Below are 19,393 nucleotides of genomic sequence, written 5' to 3' on the forward strand. Positions count from 1 at the left end.
GTAACACTCCACACTACAAAATAAAGTATGTCTCATTTTTGCTGATTTCAGAATAATATTGGTATTGGCCGATACTCCGTTCTAATATCGCTATTGTGAAAAGTTGTACTGGGACCCCCCTCATTTACATCAAAAATAACATTAATTACTTTTTGTCAACATGCCTTCATCTTAAAGCAATATTTTGTTTGTTTTTTCTGTATTTTAGTAATGCACACAAACACATTCAAAGATGCCCGGCGGAATATAACGCATATCTAAAAAAATAAAATAAAATATATATATGTATATATATATATATATACACACACATATACAGTACAGGCCAAAAGTTTGGACACACCTCATTTCAATGCATTTTCTTGACTATTTACATTGTAGATTGTCACTGAAGGCATCAAAACTATGACACCTGTGAAGTGAAAACCATTTCAGGTGACCACCTCTTGAAGCTCATCGAGAAAATACCAAGAGTGCGCAAAACAGACCCGTTTTCAGTTAAGTACAGAACTCCACGTGTGTTCATTCATCGTTTTGATGCCTCTAGTGACAATCTACAATGTAAAAGTCATGAAAATAATGAAAACACATTGAAATGAGTTGTGGCCAAACTTTTGGCCTTTATTGAATATGTGCGTGTGTGTTTATATAGATAATAATATAATTAGTTTATTACGACATAATAAATACATTGTATACATATATAATAAATTATACACATAATATAGCCACACAAAAATGTGTACGTATAGAGTGTTGTGCAAACATATTCGAGGTCGTCTACATCCATGCATGTCTTGTTTTTTGTGCGTAAAGTCTTCAGTTTCATAGCATCAATGCAGCAATAATTTCCATTAATAATAAAACATTTCGGATCATCAGAAACCTCCCGAGCGGGAAAAGAGAGATAATGCTTATTACGTAAAATGTGTTTTGTTTTACACTGGCAGCTGCCGAGAAGTCGCTCTCATTTCATTTCAAGCAGATTTCTGTGGAGATCCAGTTACATTTCCTCTCACCCTTTATTTTCATTCCCTTTGACTTGAATTTCTAACACTTCCAATTGTTGTGACTCCTCAGTAGGAATCATTTTTGCTCATTAATGGCACTAACAGAAGAGATTTGCACAACTGAAGGATAATATTTCCAAAATGTATGAAGATGTCAAGCCAAATGTGCTATGTAATTGAGAAGTAATATAAAATGACGCTTTTAGGAAAGAGATGTATTTTAACTATTAAATGTACTCAACAATATGACTGAGGGTGTTATATTTTGTTCACATACATCACATATAGGACAAAACAAACGTGTCATTTTTGGACAAAATGAGTTGAGCCTATTTTGTTTTGGATATGACGTTCTGAAAACACTACAGCCGCGCCTCAACTTAAGAGATAAGTGTTGTCGTTGGGCTAATTGTTATGCTTTTGGTTGCAAGCCAAGATTTGAGGTACAAGCATCCCCACCATTAGTTATTTAGCAAATATCACGGTCAACCCCCGCAAGATCCGAGTCAAAACATCACCAACCATGGGAAGGAAGAAAGTCAGTGCTGAGAAGGAGAAGTGGATCATCCTCGTTCAATTAAACAAATCATTTGGTGCCAATCACTGCTAGTCTCTACCATGCTTAAGAAAAATTAGTTACTATAATTTTTAGAACATTAAAATATAAAAAAAGGTGCTGATTGTGTTTGATGGAGAAGCAGCTTGAAAGAGAAACCTTAAATGTCTGCTCTCCAAAGTAGATACTTTACTATATTAGTTCAGAAAAGTTCTGTAGTTGTTTGTCCTCCATTACATTGTAATGTTTTTATACAATATCATATTTAAAAAAAAAAGGCATTTTGAAATGAGTGTTTTGGGTGGGCGGGATAGCACCAATTAATTTAAAGGCCTACTAAAACCCACTACTACCGACCACGCAGTCTGATAGTTTATATATCAATGATGAAATATTAACATTGCAACACATGCCAATACGGCCTTTTTAGTTTACTAAATTGCAATTTTAAATTTCGCGCCAACTATCCTGTTGATAACGTCAGTATGAAGACGCGTGACGTCACGCATTGTAGAGGACATTTTGCTCCAGCACCGTTCTCTGCTATAAGTCGTCTGTTTTTAATCGCATAATTCCACAGTATTCTGGACATCTGTGTTGCTGAATCTTTTGTAATTTGTTCAATGAATTATGGAGACGTCAAAGAAGAAAGCTGTAGGTGGGAAGAGGTGTATTGCGGCCGCCTTTAGCAACACAAACACAGCCGGTGTTTCATTGTTTCCATTCCCGAAAGATGACGGTGAAGCTTTACTATGGAACAGAGCGGTCAAGCGAACATGGTTCCCTACCACATGTCAACCGGCAGGTTTCGGTGAGAAAATGGTGCTAATAAGTCGGCTCTTAGCGTAAACATCAGCGGAGAGCTTGAGTCGTTCCTCCTGCACCTGTCAAAGAGGCAGCTGCGGACTCTCTTGCCTCCTCCCACCGGCCGCCCCCGATTGTCGGTTGCTTCCACCGTGGAGGAGGGAAAAAAAAATAAAAATCTTAGCCCGCCCCACCGGCCACCTTCGCCTCGTTGAGAAACGTGGCTTCCCTCGGAGACATTGGCGGTCACCACACCCGTGGCCACACCCCTCCAGCTTTTTTTTCCCACTGCTGTGCCAAATTCCATTGACAAAACTGCCAGGTTTACACCACTTTCTTGCCGCACACTATTGCTATTGGATTGGATTGGACCACACACACAAAGTACAGTGTATAATGCAGCGATCATTTCGAAAGACCGTGTTTCGAAGAGGGTCCCTTGCGAAGGGCAGAGATGGGCATCGCCACCACTCGTGCGGGGCTGACCTTCAGGTTGTACAGGTACGACCATAGAATCTCACTAAAACACAAGTAACACAATAAGCAGATAAATGATTTTCCAGAATTATCCTAGTAAATTTGTCTAATAACATCTGAATCGCTCCCACTGTATAGTCTTTTTTTTTCTAGTCCTTCACTTTCACTTTCCTCATCCACGAATCTTTCATCCTCATTTACATTTGTAACCCATTTATCCTCGCTCAAATTAATGGGTAAATTGTCGCTGAAATCGTCGCTTTCTAGGTCTGAATCGCTCTCGCTGCTGGTGGCCATGATTGTAGTCAATGTGAGGATGTAAGGAGCTCCACAACCCGTGATGTCACGCGCACATCATCTGCTACTTCCAGTAAAGGCAAGGCTTTTTTATTAGCGACCAAAAGTTGCGAAATTTATCGTCGATGTTCTCTACTAAATCCTTTCAGCCAAAATATGGCAATATGGCGAAATGATCAAGTATGACACATAGAATGGACCTGATATCCCCTTTTAAATAAGAAAATCTCATTTCAGTAGGCCTGTAAACTCATTTCAACAGGTGAAGTTGATTTGACATACAAGTGTTTCGAGTTGGAAGCTCCGTCACGGAACCAATTAGGCTCGTACGATACTGTTCACTGTACAAAACCAGTGAATGGTAAATAAAAACAGAATACAATGATTTGCTAATCCTTTTCAACTTATCTTCAATTGAATAGACTGCAAAGACAAGATATTTAATGTTCAAATTTGAAAACTTTATTTTTTGTAAATACTAGCTCATTTGGAATTTGAGGCCGGGGCTTCAGGGTGGGAGAGGGGTTAGTGCGTCTGCCTCACAATACGAAGTTCCTGCAGTCCTGGGTTCAAATCCAGGCTCGGGATCTTTCTGTGTGGAGTTTGCATGTTCTCCCCGTGAATGCGTGGGTTCCCTCCGGGTACTCCGGCTTCCTCCCACTTCCAAAGACATGCACCTGGGGATAGGTTGATTGGCAACACTAAAATTGGCCCTAGTGTGTGAATGTGAGTGTGAATGTTGTCCGTCTATCTGTGTTGGCCCTGCGATGAGGTGGCGACTTGTCCAGGGTGTACCCTGCCTTCCGCCCGATTGTAGCTGAGATAGGCGCCAGCGCCCCCCGCGACCCCAAAAGGGAATAAGCGCTAGAAAATGGAAGGATGGATGGAATTTGAGGCCTTCAACATGTTTCAAAAAAGCCGGCACAAGTGGCAAAAAAGACCGAGGTTGAGGAATGCTCATTAAACACTTATTTGGAACATCCCACAGATGAACAGGCTTATTGGGAACAGGTGGGTGCCATGATTGGGTATAAAAGCAGCTTCCATGAAATGCTCCGTCATTCACAAACAAGGATGGGGCGAGGGTATGGCGTCACATTAGTGACAAAAATCCATGCGCATAAAAACTTATCGCGCGTTAATTCTCCACTTTGTGCGTGCGTGTGGTGCCTATGTGCGCGCGCGCCGACTTCGTTTTGGCACTTTGGGGGCGGGTATGCTTAGACGGCCCCTCCTTTCTGATTGGTCAGGTGAAAAATGCTCAGGGCCAATCAGAAGTATAGCAGGGCGGGTCATCGTCAATATGTATCAAGATTTACCGATTAAGAAGTGGATAAAAAAATGTCGGCTAAAAAAGAGGTAAGTTGAGGGACACAGTTATTTACATTATTGAACTGGTTTGGAGTGATTGTAAGGGTATACTGACTTATTAGAAGAATGGAGGCTCCGCTGCTATCTTAGTTGAAAACATTAAATGCAATGATGGAAATTATATTTTCAAATTTGTTTTTTTTCCTCACTTGTCTATTTAAAAAAATATTTGTATTTATTTAATATTTGTATATGTAAATATTGAATGTATGCCACAATGTGGGACTATCAGATTTCTTTCCTCTATCTACTTTAAGTTTACACCAGAGTCTACCCGAACCCACTTATTTATGCGTACTTCATATCAGGACCACATGATTAGCATATGGGCCTAATTATTGATGTTTTTTTTTTTTCCATTTTCTACCGCTTATTCCCTTTTGGGGTCGCGGGGGCGCTGGCGCCTATCTCAGCTACAATCGGGCGGAAGGCGGGGTACACCCTGGACAAGTCGCCACCTCATCGCAGGGCCAACACAGATAGACAGACAACATTCACACTCACATTCACACACTAGGGCCAATTTAGTGTTGCCAATCAACCTATCCCCAGGTGCATGTCTTTGGAAGTGGGAGGAAGCCGGAGTACCCGGAGGGAACCCACGCATTCACGGGGAGGACATGCAAACTCCACACAGAAAGATCCCGAGCCTGGATTTGAACCCAGGACTGCAGGAACTTCGTATTGTGAGGCAGACGCACTAACCCCTCTTCCACCGTGAAGCCCATTATTGATGTTATGATTGCAATTACTATTTTAGTAGAATAATGAATGACAGGTTAACACTACAATTAATGAATATGGTTTTAATATTACTATAAAAAGTATTTACGTTTCTGCAAACAACTATGGAAAATTAGATATCAGCCAGATCAGTATAGATGGCAGAGTTAAAAATACGTATTTAAAAAAACAACAAAAAAAGCTAGCTCCATACATTAGGCAAATTAAATCTGAGAGATAATAGTGTAAGACTTACTTGTTCAGCCATGATAGCACTATGAAAACCTGATTTCCTTTCTTTTTAATCCCAGGGAACTGCATTGGACCTTTCATCATAGATATGAATAAACATTCCATGTTTCTCCATCTTACCTCGGACAGCTGGTCCCAATCATTTTATTGATGTCAATGGTACATGTACTATTTAAATATACGTATACATACAATACTCTGACATTTATAACAAATGGAACCGTTGGGAAATTAGTTGAAAATTGAGCAAGTTATGGTTATTTAAATAGTACATGTTCCTTGACATCCATGTACTGGGCGGGGCCAGCTGCCTGAGGTAAGAATAGCGCCAATACAACACACGTATGAAAAATGCTCAGAGCCAATCAGAAAGAAGGGGCCGTCTAAGCAAACCCGGCCCCAAAGTGCCAAAACAAACATGACAGCACGAGGAGAGATGCCAGGAGTACACAGGGAGCGCACGGACCGAGACGGCGCGCACGCAAAACGGCGCCACGCGCGCACAGGGGCGCCACACAAGGGTGTCGCGCGCGCGGACGAAGTAAAGAATCAGCGCGCGATAACAGTTTTTATGCGCTTGGATTTTTGGCACTACTGTGACGCCATACGATGGTCACCACTTTATCAACAAAAGTGTGAGAAAATTGTCGAACAGTTTAAGAACATTTCTCAACGGGCTTTTTCAAATAATTTAGGGATTTCACCATCTACGGTCCGTAATATCATCAAAAGGTTCAGAGAATCTGGAGAAATCGCTGGACGTAAGCGGCTAAGTCGATCCCTCAGGCGGTACTGCATCAAAAAGCGACATCGGTGTGTAAGAGATATCACCACATAGGCTCAGGAATACTTCAGATAACTACTGTGAGTGACTACAGTTCGTCGCTACATCTGTAAGTGCAAGTTAAAGTAAAGCGAAAGCCATTTATCAACAACAACCAGAAACGCCGGCTTTGCAGAACCCTAGCTCATCTAAGATGGACTGATGCAAAGGGGAAATGTGTTCTGACGAGTCCACATTTCAAATAGTTTTTGGAAACTGTGAACGTGGCCCTTGGTGGAATGTGAGTCATGGAGTTAAACAAGCATGGGAATAAAAGCCCCTTTTAAAAGGAATTCTTAAGCAAAGGATCCTAGTCATAGTATGGGGAAGGTGTTCTAAACATGAGCAGGAATACATTGGCATTTGGAGAATCTAATCAGTAAGTGGCGGTCGTTAGTGTTAAAAGTTCTACCCATCTTCATGGTACATGCAGTTTGAACGCGGCGTGTAGGTGTTTCTTACTCGGTGCATTCACGAGTCATCAACCTTGTTGACCGTAATCCTCACAGAACTTCTTCAGCTGCTTTAAGTCCTTCTCATTGATGGTGGGCTTGGTGTTGGTTAGCGATTTCAGCAAGTCACTCTGCGGGGAACATTGGGAGTGTGAGAGTAACACCCAACCCACAGGATGAGACATTCTCCAACCATTGAAACCGCAGGTTCTAGAAGACTTTCCTCAGGGACGTCCATCCATGTCATGGCTCTGCTGTCGAGGTCAGTACATGAGCACGGAGTGAAGAAGTAGCTAAAGTCCTTGAAGACCTGCCAACATTTAAGAAACTATGCTAAATCGGGGCCAGGAACCGAATTTATACAAAACATTCACACTTTAGGCTCCAGCACCCCCCGTGACCCCCAAATGGGACAAGCGGTAGAAAATGGATGGATGATTTTATACTTTTTTTAATCTGTGCATTCTCAATGTCGACTACACACAATATAGGATACAAAAGCATCCGCTCTTAGATGTTTGCAATATGAAGTTCATTTTTTGAATTGAATGATATTTATATAGCAATTTTCTCTCGTGACTCAAAGCGGTTTTACATAGTGAAATCCAATATGTAAAATACATTTAAACCAGTGTGGGTGGCACTGGGAGCAGGTAGGTAAAGTGTCTTGCCCAAGGACACAACGGCAGTGACTGGGATGGCGGAAGCGGGGATCGAACCTGGAACCCTCAAGTTGCTGGCACGGCCACTCTACCAAACGAGCTATATCACCCCTTTATATTATTCTTTTTTTTTTCTTGGTAGCTTAAAATATTCTCAAAAGTTCAGGCCTACTGATAAAAAAAATGTTATTTTATTTTAAATACTCATGTTTTGTAGCCTTTTTGTAAAAAATAAATAAAATAAAAGTATATTAGGGAAAACCCAAAATATTCACACAATTTTATATACATCTGCCCAATATCTTTTTTATTTCAGCGATAAATTGGCCGTTTAACACATTTAAGGTCATCAACGTTCTGGGAATTATGCTCAGGCTCAAAAATGTAAAGTTATAGATCATAAATTGTTCCTCTCATGAAGTCTGCCATGGTTAGTAGAAGTGTTGAAATAGCAAACATTGTGATGCATCCGTGAAATGATACGCACCAGTACGCTTTAAAATGAGTAAAATACGTTAACATTACACACAGTATTATGAATGTGCCTGTTACTTCATTACATATATACTTACAGTGTGTATATACAATTTTGATAGAGTGCTTTCGAGGCAGAATAAATTGCTATTGCTAGCTGACTTTTGCTAGCATTTATTTACGAGTTAGAATGCATAAAAAAAGAAAAACGTGTGTGCTTGTCCAACATAATGATCGTAAATGATAGACAAAATTTAAGAAGTGCAGTTCCTCTTTAAGAAAGGAATACTTTATAGTATTGTGCCCCCTTTTTCCCCCTGCATGTAGCGCCATCGAACCACTTTCTTTTTAAATGACCATAATAAATCAAATTATTCACTTGCTGGTTCTGCTTATCACCCAGCTTCTAAAACATGCAGCTCATCCTCCTTATATTCAGGCTCAAAAATGTAAAGTTCTGGATCATAAATTGTTCCTCTCAGGAAGTCTTCCATGATTAGTCGTAGCGTTGAAAGAAATGGCAAACATTTGTTATGCATCTGTGAAATTACACAGCTGTATGCTTGAGAATGAGTAAAATACATAAATATGACATATTATGAATGTGCCTGTTACTTCATTACAGATATACTTACAGTGTGTATATAAAATTTTGATGGAGTGCTTTTGAGGCGGAATAAATTGCTATTGCTATCTGACTTTTGATAGCATTTATTTACGAGTTAGAATGCATAAAAAATGAAAACGTGTGTGTTTGTCTTACATAAGGATTTTAAAAAGATAAGCATTAAAAAAGTGCAGTTCCCCTTTAAGAAAAGAATACTTTATAGTATTGGTCCCCTCTGTTTCCCTCTGCATGTAGCGCCATGATAATGTTTTTTTAATGCTTTGTAAAAGGGACAAGCGGTAGAAAATGTATGTATGGATGTAAATATTAAATAAATGTGATCAAAAGTGCCGACAAAACCCAAAAAGGGCAGAAAATGCATATTTTTGGAAAAAAAAAATTCTCAAAAATGTCGTAAGGGCCCCGGGCCTTACGCAAAAATTCCCAAAAATGAACTTGCTGTCTAGGAATCACTAATAAGCCGGAGTCTTTTGAACGCAGATTTCTTGCCGGGACATATGGTACAATACAATCGGCAAGATAGGATGGAGCTAGACCGTGTAGTATTTTATACGTAAGTAGTAAAACCTTCAGTAGGCTAAATAAACCTCTTCAACCATTTTGCTATCAAATCCTCACAAATTAGTGAACATTTTGGCAGGCTGTAATTTTTAAACACTTTAAAGGGGGCGCTACTGAGTGAGTATTAACGAAACACTTTCTTTTTAAATGAACATAATTAATCACATTATTCACTTGCTGGTTCTGCTTATCACCCAGCTTCTAAAACTTGCAGCTCATCCTCCTTATATTCAGGCTCAAAAATGTAAAGTTCTGGATCATAAATTGTTCCGCTCAGGAAGTCTTCCATGTTTAGTCGTAGCGTTGAAAGAAATGGCAAACATTGTGATGCATCTGTGATTTTATACGCAGCACTATGCTTTAAAATGAGTCAAATATATAAATATTACATATTATGAACGTGCCGGTTACTTCATTACATATATACTTACAGTGTGTATATAAAATGTTGATAGAGGCGGAATAAAACAACTCCCTTTGGCCTTATTGTTAGCTGCCTTTTCCTAGCGTTCATTTACGAGTTAAAATGCATAAAAAAGAAAAACGTGTGCTTGTCTTACATGAGCATCGTAAATGATAGACAAAATTTAAAGAAAGGAATACGTTATAGTACTGTGCCCTCAAATTCCCCCTGCATGTAGTGCCATGCAACCACTTTTTTAAATGACCATGAAAAATAGAATTATTCACAATTTAAAGAAAGAAACAAAATATATCCTGAATGGCGAATAGGCATGGGTCTACTGTATATAGGGAAACAACACTGTGGGGCGCTCTTCCTGGCCCCGTCCCCTATTGGAGAGCAAGGACACAGGAAAAAGCCTGTTATGGAGGAACTACGCTCACTTGGTAATCCAAGGTGTGCTTCTTTGAGATCCTGAGCAAAATAAGCAATAAAGAAATAGTAAAAGAGTCGCCTTCACCTTTTTGAAGTGCGTGGCAGCCTGAACATTCTTCAGAGGCTGCATGGTGGCCTCCCTAACGACGGTGGTGATGTCGCACCCCGAGTAGCCCTCCGTATGTTCCCCCAAATATTCAAAGTCCTCCTCGGTCAGCTCGTTGGGAATGGTGTTCATTTGAATCTTAAACATGGAGAGGCGGGCCGAATGGTCCGGCAGAGCAATGTAGATGCGCTTCTCAAACCTGCACGCACGCACATCATAAATGTTAAGACAGCTCCATGAAAAAAATAAAAATAAAAATGGTATGGTTACCGACCTTCTCCTGATGGCCGAGTCCAATGTCCATGGAGTGTTTGTTGCTCCCAGGACCACGATTCCATTGTTTTCTTTCCCAACTCCTGTAAGGAGTAAATGTTTGCACGCTAACTAACAACACTTTTAATCCAAAAGGACACAGAAAAGAAGGAAAACAATTAAATCAATCTCCATCAATTATAGGGCTACATACTGTGGGGCAAAAAAGTATTGTCAGTTCTCCCACTTAAAATGATGACAGAGCTCTGTAATTTTCATCATAGGTACACTTCAACTGTGAGAGACAGAATGTGAAAAAAAAATCCAGGAATTCACATTGTAGGAATTTTAAATAATTTATTTGTAAATTATGGTGGAAAATGACAATTTGGTCAACCATTTAGAGCTCTCATTGATGGGAGGAGGTTTTGTCTCAAAATCTCACGGTACATGGCCCCATTCATTCTGTCCTTAACATGGATCAATCGTCCTGTCCCCTTAGCAGAAAAACAGCCCCAAAGCATGATGTTTCTACCCCCATGCTTCACAGTAGGTGTGGTGTTCTTGGGATGCAACTCAGTATTCTTCTTCCTCCAAACACGACGAGTTGAGTTTATACCAAAATGGACACATGGATGATACAGCAGAGGATTGGGAGAATGTCATGTGGTCAGATGAAACCAAAATATAACTTTTTGTTAAGAGGAGACTAAGGGCACCAAAAACATACTAGATTTATTGTGAGAAAATGAACAATTAGTTTATAATTTTTTAATATATTTTTTAACAGACATACTACAGTAACAGGCTGTTTATTCGAGAGGAGACCAAGAGCAGCAAGAAAAATGCATGTCCTTGATCCACCATAAATCCTCCATCCATCGGGGTTGTGGGTGCTGGAGCCTATCCCAGCTGCACTCGGGCGGAAGGCAGGATACAACTTTGACAAGTCGCCACCTCATTGTAAGGCCAAGACTAACAATTTATTAATATATTTTTATGTTTTGTGTGATTTATCATTTTAAATGTTTTCGACACGTTGAAAACAGTCAAAACATTTTGTCCAATAGGAGGCTGAGGGCAGCGAAAATACCTAATTTCCTTGATCAACTCTAAAGGAAAGTTAATGACCAATTTTTTGACTGCAATTGTTATTCATTTAAATCTAACATTTTAAATACATTTGCAACAAGACACTAGCACACTTTATTCGAGAGGAGACTGAGGGCAGCGAAAATACCCAATTTCCCTTGATCAACTCTAAAGGGAAGTTAATGGTCAATTATTTGACTGTATTTGTTATTCATTTAAATTGTACAGGTTCAATACATTTGCAATGAGCCACTAACCCATTTTATTCGTGAGGAGACTCAGGGCAGCGGAAATACTCAATTTGCTTGATCAACTCTGAAGGAAAGTGAATGGCCCATTTTTTGACCGCAATTGTTATTCATTTAAATCTAACATTTTAAATACATTTGCAACGAGATACTAGCACATTTTATTCGAGAGGAGACTGAGGGCAGCGGAAATACCCAATTTCCTTGATCAACTCTAAAGGAAAGTTAATGGCCTATCATTTGACTGTAATTGTTATTCAATTAAATCATACAGGTTCAATACACTTGCAATGAGCCACTAGCACATTTTATTCAAGAGGAGACTGAGGGCCTGCATAAAACAAAGCAGTACAGACTCAGACCGCTTGAAACCTGCTGGTACCTACTTTGTAAGGTGAAAATGCGAGTCATACTAAACTGTCTCGTCGTACTCACCCTGCATCTGGACGAGGAACTCCGTCTTGACCCTGCGCCCGGAATCCGAGTCGTCCACGTCCCTGCATCCACACATCGAGTCGATATCGTCGATGAAAATGACGGAGGGTTTGCAATCTTTGGCCATAGAAAACAGGCTCTTTATCAACCTGCGAGGAGGCAGGGGAACAAAACCCGTCTATCCATGTCCGTCGTGTCCTCAAAGAAGGAAGCCCTCACCTTGCACTTTCTCCGAGCCACTTGGACACGAGGTCTGAGGAGGAGACAGAGAAGAAGGTGGCGTTGCCGGCTTCTGTGGCCACCGCCTTGGCCAGGTGGGTCTTTCCTGTACCTGGAGGGCCAAACAGCAGAATTCCGCGCCAAGGAGTTCTCGTTCCTGCACAAACACGCAGCATTGGTAAATACGTTCCGTAGGTCTTCAAACGACAGAAACCTCCTCGGTTGGATTAAAAATTTACCAGTGAAGAGATTAGGGAACTTGGCGGGGAAGATGACCGCCTCCTTAAGTGCCTGTTTTGCACATTCAAGGCCGGCGACGTCGCTCCACTTAACGTTTGGCTTCTCCCTCACTATGGTATCTGTAAAACATGACAACTCCACTCAGTGGAACACGTAGACCAGGGAAATTCACATCAATTGTTTCGGGTGCCACATTTCCTCAAGGCTTATTCCTATGTTCAATTAGTCTATACATCCATCTTTGTCGGCTTATCCGAGGTCGGGTCGCGGGGCAGCAGCCTAAGCAGGGAATCCCAGACTTCCCTCTCTCTAGCCACTTCGTCCAGCTCCTGCCGGGGGATCCCGAGGTGCTCCCAGGCCAGCCGGGAGACATAGTCTTCCCAACATGTCCTGGGTCTTCCCCGTGCCCTAAACACCTCCCTAGGGAGGCGTTCGGGTGGCATCCTGACCAGATGCCCGAACCACTTCATCTGGCTCCTCTTGATGTGGAGGTGCACCGGCTTTACTTTGAGTTCCTCCCGGATGGCAGAGCTTCTCACCCTATCTCTAAGGAAGAGCCCCGCCACCCGACAGAGGAAACTCATTTCGGCCGCTTGTACCCGTGATCTTGTCCTTTCGGTCATGACCCAAAGCTCATGACCATAGGTGAGGATGGGAACGTTGATCGACTGGTAAATTGAGAGCTTTGCCTTCCGGCTCAGCTCCTTCTTCACCACAACGTTCGATACACCGTCCGCATTACTGAAGATGCTGCACCGATCCGCCTGTCAATCTCACGATCCACTCTTCCCTCACTCGTGAACAAGACTCCGAGGTCCTTGAATTACTCCACATGGGGCAAGGTCTCCTCCCAGACCCGGAGATGGCACTCCATTCTTTTCCGGGCGAACCGATCCACTGAGAGCTGAAGATACTGGCCAATGTAGCCATCAGAACCACATCATCTGCAAAAAGCAGAGACCTAATCCTACAGCCACCAAACCGGATCCCCTCAACTCCCTGACTGCGCCTAGAAATTCGGTCCGGAAAAGTTATAAACAGAAATAGTGACAAAGGGCAGCCTTGGTGGAGTCCAACCCCTACTGGAAACGGGTCCGACTTACTGTCGGCAATGCGGACCAAGCTCTGACACTGATCATACAGGGAGCGGACCACCACAATCAGACAGTCCGATACTTCATACTCTCTGAGTAATCCTCTCATTTAGACCTTAATCACAAGTATATCAGAGGGCTTTACAAATTCACAATGACTTCCCTGATCGAAACCCATATCCCGGGAAAGAGAAACTCAAAATACCCCAGCTGGGGAAAAGAAGAAACCTTGACTTCTGGGCCCAGCCAGGTCCGCCCATAGCTGTGCGTCGAACAGCGGTCCACCCGGGTCACCACTCGAGTCAGCTAGCACGTCATCCAGACTGGTTGTTCTCCAGAATTTATCTATGGCCACCTAGTATCCTCTCTCTATTTTCTATATTATAGAACCAGCGTCCTCTACAGTGGACATTTGATTGTGCTCTAATTTTTTCTCAGGACCTTTCACAAAAAATCAAGTCAAACATCATCTCTATGACAAAACACAAGGGGTTTTAAGAATCTGCAACAAAAATGTGAGCCTCAGAAGTTTTTGGAACTGGCCAGTCGAATAGCGCAAATGATGACAAAGAGAGGACCTGAAATAGAACCTTGAGGAACACCACGGGTATAACTACAGACATTGAAAAATGAAAGTTAAGACTACTGACTGAATCTGAATTCAACAAGCTACAGCAACAATTTGGTTACATAAATCAAATTACAAAAAATTAGTAGGACATGACTTAAATGGGTGCCTTGAGACACTTGTGATTTAGGGCTATATACGTAAATACACACTGATTGATTGCATCATACCTTATAGCTAGTTATAACTACTCAGTGGCCTAGTGGTTGGAGTGTCCGCCCTGAGATCGGTAGGTTGTGAGTTCAAACCTCGGCCGAGTCATACCAAAGACTATAAAAATGGGACCCATTACCTCCCTGCTTGGCACTCAGCGGGAAGGGTTGGAATTATGGGTTGTATCACCAAAAATGATTCCCGGGCGCGGCATCAGTGGCTGCCCACTGCTCCCCTCACCTCCCAGGTGGTGATCAAGGGGATGGGTCAAATGCAGAAGGCAAATGTCACCACACCTAGTGTATGTTTGACAATCATTAGTACTTTTAACTTCACTTAACTGTTCAGGCTACCATTTCAAGATACGGTTTGGTAATTAACATGAGCGGCGATTGCATTATATCTTATAGTTGTTGCGCAAGAAACCAAGTTATATGACCTGACTCATACATTGGCCAATCCATCCATCCATTTTCTACCGCTTATTCCTATGTCCTGTTATGTGAATTTGGCGTAGTCTGCTGCAAAACTATTCATAAAGAAGTTCACGTGCAAGTTTAACAAGACAAACAGTCAAAGCAGCACTTGTCTAATATTGCTATAGTGCTATCTCAAAATTGTCTCCACTCGCTTTACATTGGGAAGGCCAATGGTAGCAGAAAGTACAAAGTAATTTAATACACTTTTAAGAAGAACCAAATGTTGAAACCGGGAGTCAGGATGGTGTGTGGAAAAGCTAAATGTCTGAATCAGTCTCCCAGATAATAAACATACTAACGCAACAGTTTAAAACAAAGTTCTGCTAAAAGGTGACATTGCATACCGGATTTGCCATTGACTGGTGATTTTGATCGGCTATCCAAAACAGTCTCTGACAGTAAAGAAGACTAACAAAGTTCTATTTAAAACAAAAGCCTTGGACTTTGAAATTTCATGACATATTTGATCATTCAGACTAGTTGGTTTGAGAAAATGTTGAAGAGATCAGTGAATGCCTCGGCAGAAAACACCACCTGATTAAATGTAAAACTATAAAGAATTATCTGTAACAAGTGGAAAACGGGGCGCTGATTGCATCGTACCTTAATAGCTGTTCAGCCAACCCTTTTAAAAAGTTACAGTTCGGCAGTTGACATGAGCGGAGATTGCATCATATTTTTTTAAAAAAAAAAAAAAAAATACAAAATGGTCTGAATGAGTTGAAAAGGTCTGTGTTGATTTTTTTTAAATCGGTGGAGAAATGTTGAAGTATCAACATGTTGAAATGAGAAAATGGTACTACGGAATTCCTGGAAATTCAGAGAAAACCAGGAATTTTTCCAGTTCTGATTAAGAGGAATGTTTTGACGGTGGAACAGTTGAAATGCGTTGAAAAATGTGGAAGGAGTAGTCTCCAGAAAAAAGGGTCGAAATAGGGCTTTGGAAAAGCAGGAATTCTGGAAAATCCTGGAATTATTTTCCAGTTGGAAAAGACAAAGTTCGAATTTCCAGAATGGTGGAATGTGTTGAAGGTGTGGAAATGGTAGAAGTTTGAAAAATGGCCAATTCATTTTGAATGAGAAAAATGTCCCGAAAAACCTGGAATTCTGGGAAATCTGGGAATTTTGAGAATTTGTTAAGAGAAAGCCCGCGATTCCTGAATAGGCAGAACAGTTGGAAGTTCGGAACGTTTTGAATCGGGTGAAAAATGTGGAAGGTAGAGTGCACCAAAATCTGGGGAGTAATAATAATAATAATAATAATAATAAATAGATGAATTTTGGTGTATAACAGCATGTGTGAATGCTTTGAAGCATTCACACAACTAGAAGAGGCAATACATGAAGGAATTGCGTGTGAATGTTCCAATGCTGAAGTTGAACTGAACTAAAATGCTGTCAGAATGTAGTATGAATGTTGGAATGGTTTGAATGTTGAAGAGCTGACGCTGAACTGAAATGCTAATGGAATGTAGGATGAATGTAGAAATGGTTTGAATGTTGAAATTGTTTAAATTTTGGAATGGTTTGAATGTCACAATTATTTAAATGGTTTGAATGTCAAAATTGTTTAAATCCTGAAATGGTTTGAATGTTAAAACTGTTTGAATGTTGAAAAGCTGGCGCTAAACTGAAATACTAGTGAAATGTATAAATTGTTTGAAAGTTGTAATAGAATGTTAAAATGGTTTGAGAGGTGAAAAGCAGAAGCTGTACTAAAATGTACTACGAATCTTGGTATAGTTAGGAGATTTAACATACTCCAAGAAGTTACAAAGTAACATAAGCCAGTGGTTCTCAACCTTTTTTCAGTGATGTACCCCTTTTGAACATTTTTTTAATTCAAGTACCCCCTAATCAGAGCAAAGCATTTTTGGTTGAAAAAACGAGATAAAGAAATAAAATACAGCACTATGTCATCAGTTTCTGATTCATCAAATTGTATAACAGTGCAAAATATTGCTCATTTTTAGTGGTCTTTCTTAAACTATGTGGAAAAAAATATATAAAAATAATTAAAAACTTGTTAAAAAATAAACAAGTGATTCAATTATAAATAAAGATTACTACACATAGAAGTAATCATCTTTAACATCAATATTTATGGAACATGTCCACAAAAAATCAAGCTGTCAACACTGAGTATTTCATTGTTACATTCCTTTTCACAGTTTTTGAACTTACATTGATTATTTTGTAGAAGTATTATTCAATAAATATATTTATAAAGGATTTTTGAATTGTTGCTATTTTTAGAATATTTAAAAAAAAATCTCACGTACCCCATGGCATACCTTCAAGTACCTCCAGGGGTAGGCGTACCCCCATTTGAGAACCACTGACATAAGCTATATATTTTAGTTGTAAATGTATCACATTAGCTAAAATGTTGGCATAAAAGCTCAGCATGCTAACAGATTAACAGCGAGCCTACTTGTAACATGGCACCAAGTAACGAAATCCATGAGTATTAGGTTTACAATGTACAATATTAGCTAAAATGCTTGAATTTTTTTTTAGCTTGCTAACATTAGCATGTAAATAAATGAAGAGCTAACATTTCTAAGAATGAGTGAAGTAACAAAATACATGTTTATTAGGTAAATCAATACAAAACTAGGTAAAAATGCTAGCATAAAACATTAACATTCTAACAATTCCAAAATATTTGGGAATTTCGGGAAAAGCGGGACTTTTTTTGAAAATGATGAAAAACTTAAATGGTCTGAATGAGTTGAAATGGTTAGTGTTGAAAATTTTCAAAATCTGTGGAGAAATGTTGAAGTAGTAAGTAACATTTTGAAATGAGAAATGGTATTATGGAAATCCTGGAACAAAACCTTCCTGGAAGGAATTTTTCCAATTCAAAAACCAACTTTGTTTTTGGTCCTAATCAAGAGGAATGTTTTGATGGTGGAACGGTTGAAATGCGTTAAAAAATGTGGTAGGAGTAGTCGCCAGAAAAAAGGGTGGACATAGGGCTTTGGAAAAGCAGGAATTCTGGAAAATCCTGGACTTTTTTTAAAAACTTGGAAAAGGGGAAGTTTGAATTTTCAGAATAGTGGAATGTGTTGAAGAAAGAATGGTTTGAATAGGTTGAAAAATGTGGAAATGATGGAAGTTTGAAAAATGGCCAATTCATTTTGAATGGAAAAAATGTCCCGGAAAACCTGGAATTCTGGGCAATCTGGGATTTTCCATCCATCCATTTTCTACCGCTTATTCCCTTTCGTGGTCGCGGGGGGCGCTGGCGCCAATCTCAGCTACAATCGGGCGGAAGGCAGGGTACACCCTGGACAAGTCGCCACCTCATCGCAGGGCCAACACAGATAGACAACATTCACACTCACATTCACACACTACGGCCAATTTAGTGTTGCCAATTAACATATCCCCAGGTGCATGTCTTTTTTTTTTAAATTTGACAAGGGAAAGCCCACGATTCCCGAACAGGCTGAACAGTTTGAAGATGGAACGGTTTGAATCGGGTGAACAATGTGGAGGGTAGAGTGCGCCAAAATCTGGAGATGGAAAAGAATAATAATAATAATAATAATAATAAGTAAAAATGGATGAATTCTGGTGTGGAACACCATGTGTATGAATTTTTGGAGCGTTCACACAATAAAGCAAAGTGCAAACATAAAAACTTCCTCAATATATTATAGCTTTGTTGCTTCTCGGGACGCTTTTGGCCAAAATGCTCCATCTCAAAGAGCGGAGAACCCCATCTGCATCGAACTTCAGGAACTGGTTAAATGAACTTGTGAACGTGATGACTCGAAAAAATAAGATGTATAAACTCTACAAATATGAACGAATGGGAACTAACCTGGAAGCCTTTAATGACATAAATTGAATCCTAACTTATAGACATTTTTTTTTCCTCCCCTCAGGAAAGGGAGTGGAAAAAAGGAAAGAAGGGAAAGGAAAAAATAAATACAATTGTTGTATCTTTTTTGTAGTTATATTCCTTTTTTATTAAACATTTAAAACTAGATGAGGCAATTCCTGAGGGAACTCTGTGTGAATGCTCCAATGCTGAAGATGAACTGAAATCCTGGAATTTTTTTAGCATTGTTCAAGTCGAGCACACTATTTCTGAACAGGCTGAATATTTTGAAGTTGGAACAGTTGGAATCAGATGAAAAATGTGGGAATTGTGGAACTTTGAAGAAAGTCCTTTTGATTTCAATAGGAATTTCCCCCAAATTTGGGAATTTCGGGTAAAGTGGGATTTTTTTTGAAATTGGTCCATCCATCCATCCATTTTCTTCCGCTTATCCGAGGTCGGGTCGCGGGGGCAACAGCCTAAGCAGGGAAACCGAGACTTCCCTCTCCCCAGCCATTTCGTCTAGCTCTTCCCGGGGGATCCCGAGGCGTTCCCAGGCCAGCCGGGAGACATAGTCTTCCCAACGTGTCCTGGGTCTTCCCCGTGGCCTCCTACCGGTTGGACGTGCCCTAAACACCTCCCTAGGGAGGCGTTCGGGTGGCATCCTGACCAGATGCCCGAACCACC

The 19,393-nt window shown here is 40.4% G+C and overlaps 1 protein-coding gene across 1 annotated transcript in view; it reads right to left on the reverse strand.

Annotated features, from left to right (window-relative positions):
• Positions 1–6,198: 6,198 nt before the first annotated feature.
• LOC133543635 (vacuolar protein sorting-associated protein 4B-like) overlaps positions 6,199–19,393 on the reverse strand; it is a 34,637-nt gene continuing 21,442 nt past the window's right edge. Inside the window, exons 4-10 of the mRNA XM_061888319.1 lie at positions 12,520–12,639; positions 12,281–12,437; positions 12,062–12,210; positions 10,309–10,390; positions 10,014–10,233; positions 6,959–7,075; positions 6,199–6,896 (exon numbers count right to left, since the gene is read on the reverse strand). Of these exons, the coding sequence (XP_061744303.1) occupies positions 6,795–6,896; positions 6,959–7,075; positions 10,014–10,233; positions 10,309–10,390; positions 12,062–12,210; positions 12,281–12,437; positions 12,520–12,639 (947 nt within the window). The 3' untranslated portion in view covers positions 6,199–6,794. The remainder of the gene's footprint in view (positions 6,897–6,958; positions 7,076–10,013; positions 10,234–10,308; positions 10,391–12,061; positions 12,211–12,280; positions 12,438–12,519; positions 12,640–19,393) is intronic.

Source organism: Nerophis ophidion, linkage group LG26, assembly GCF_033978795.1.
Source record: "Nerophis ophidion isolate RoL-2023_Sa linkage group LG26, RoL_Noph_v1.0, whole genome shotgun sequence".
Taxonomy (NCBI): Eukaryota; Metazoa; Chordata; class Actinopteri; order Syngnathiformes; family Syngnathidae; genus Nerophis; species Nerophis ophidion.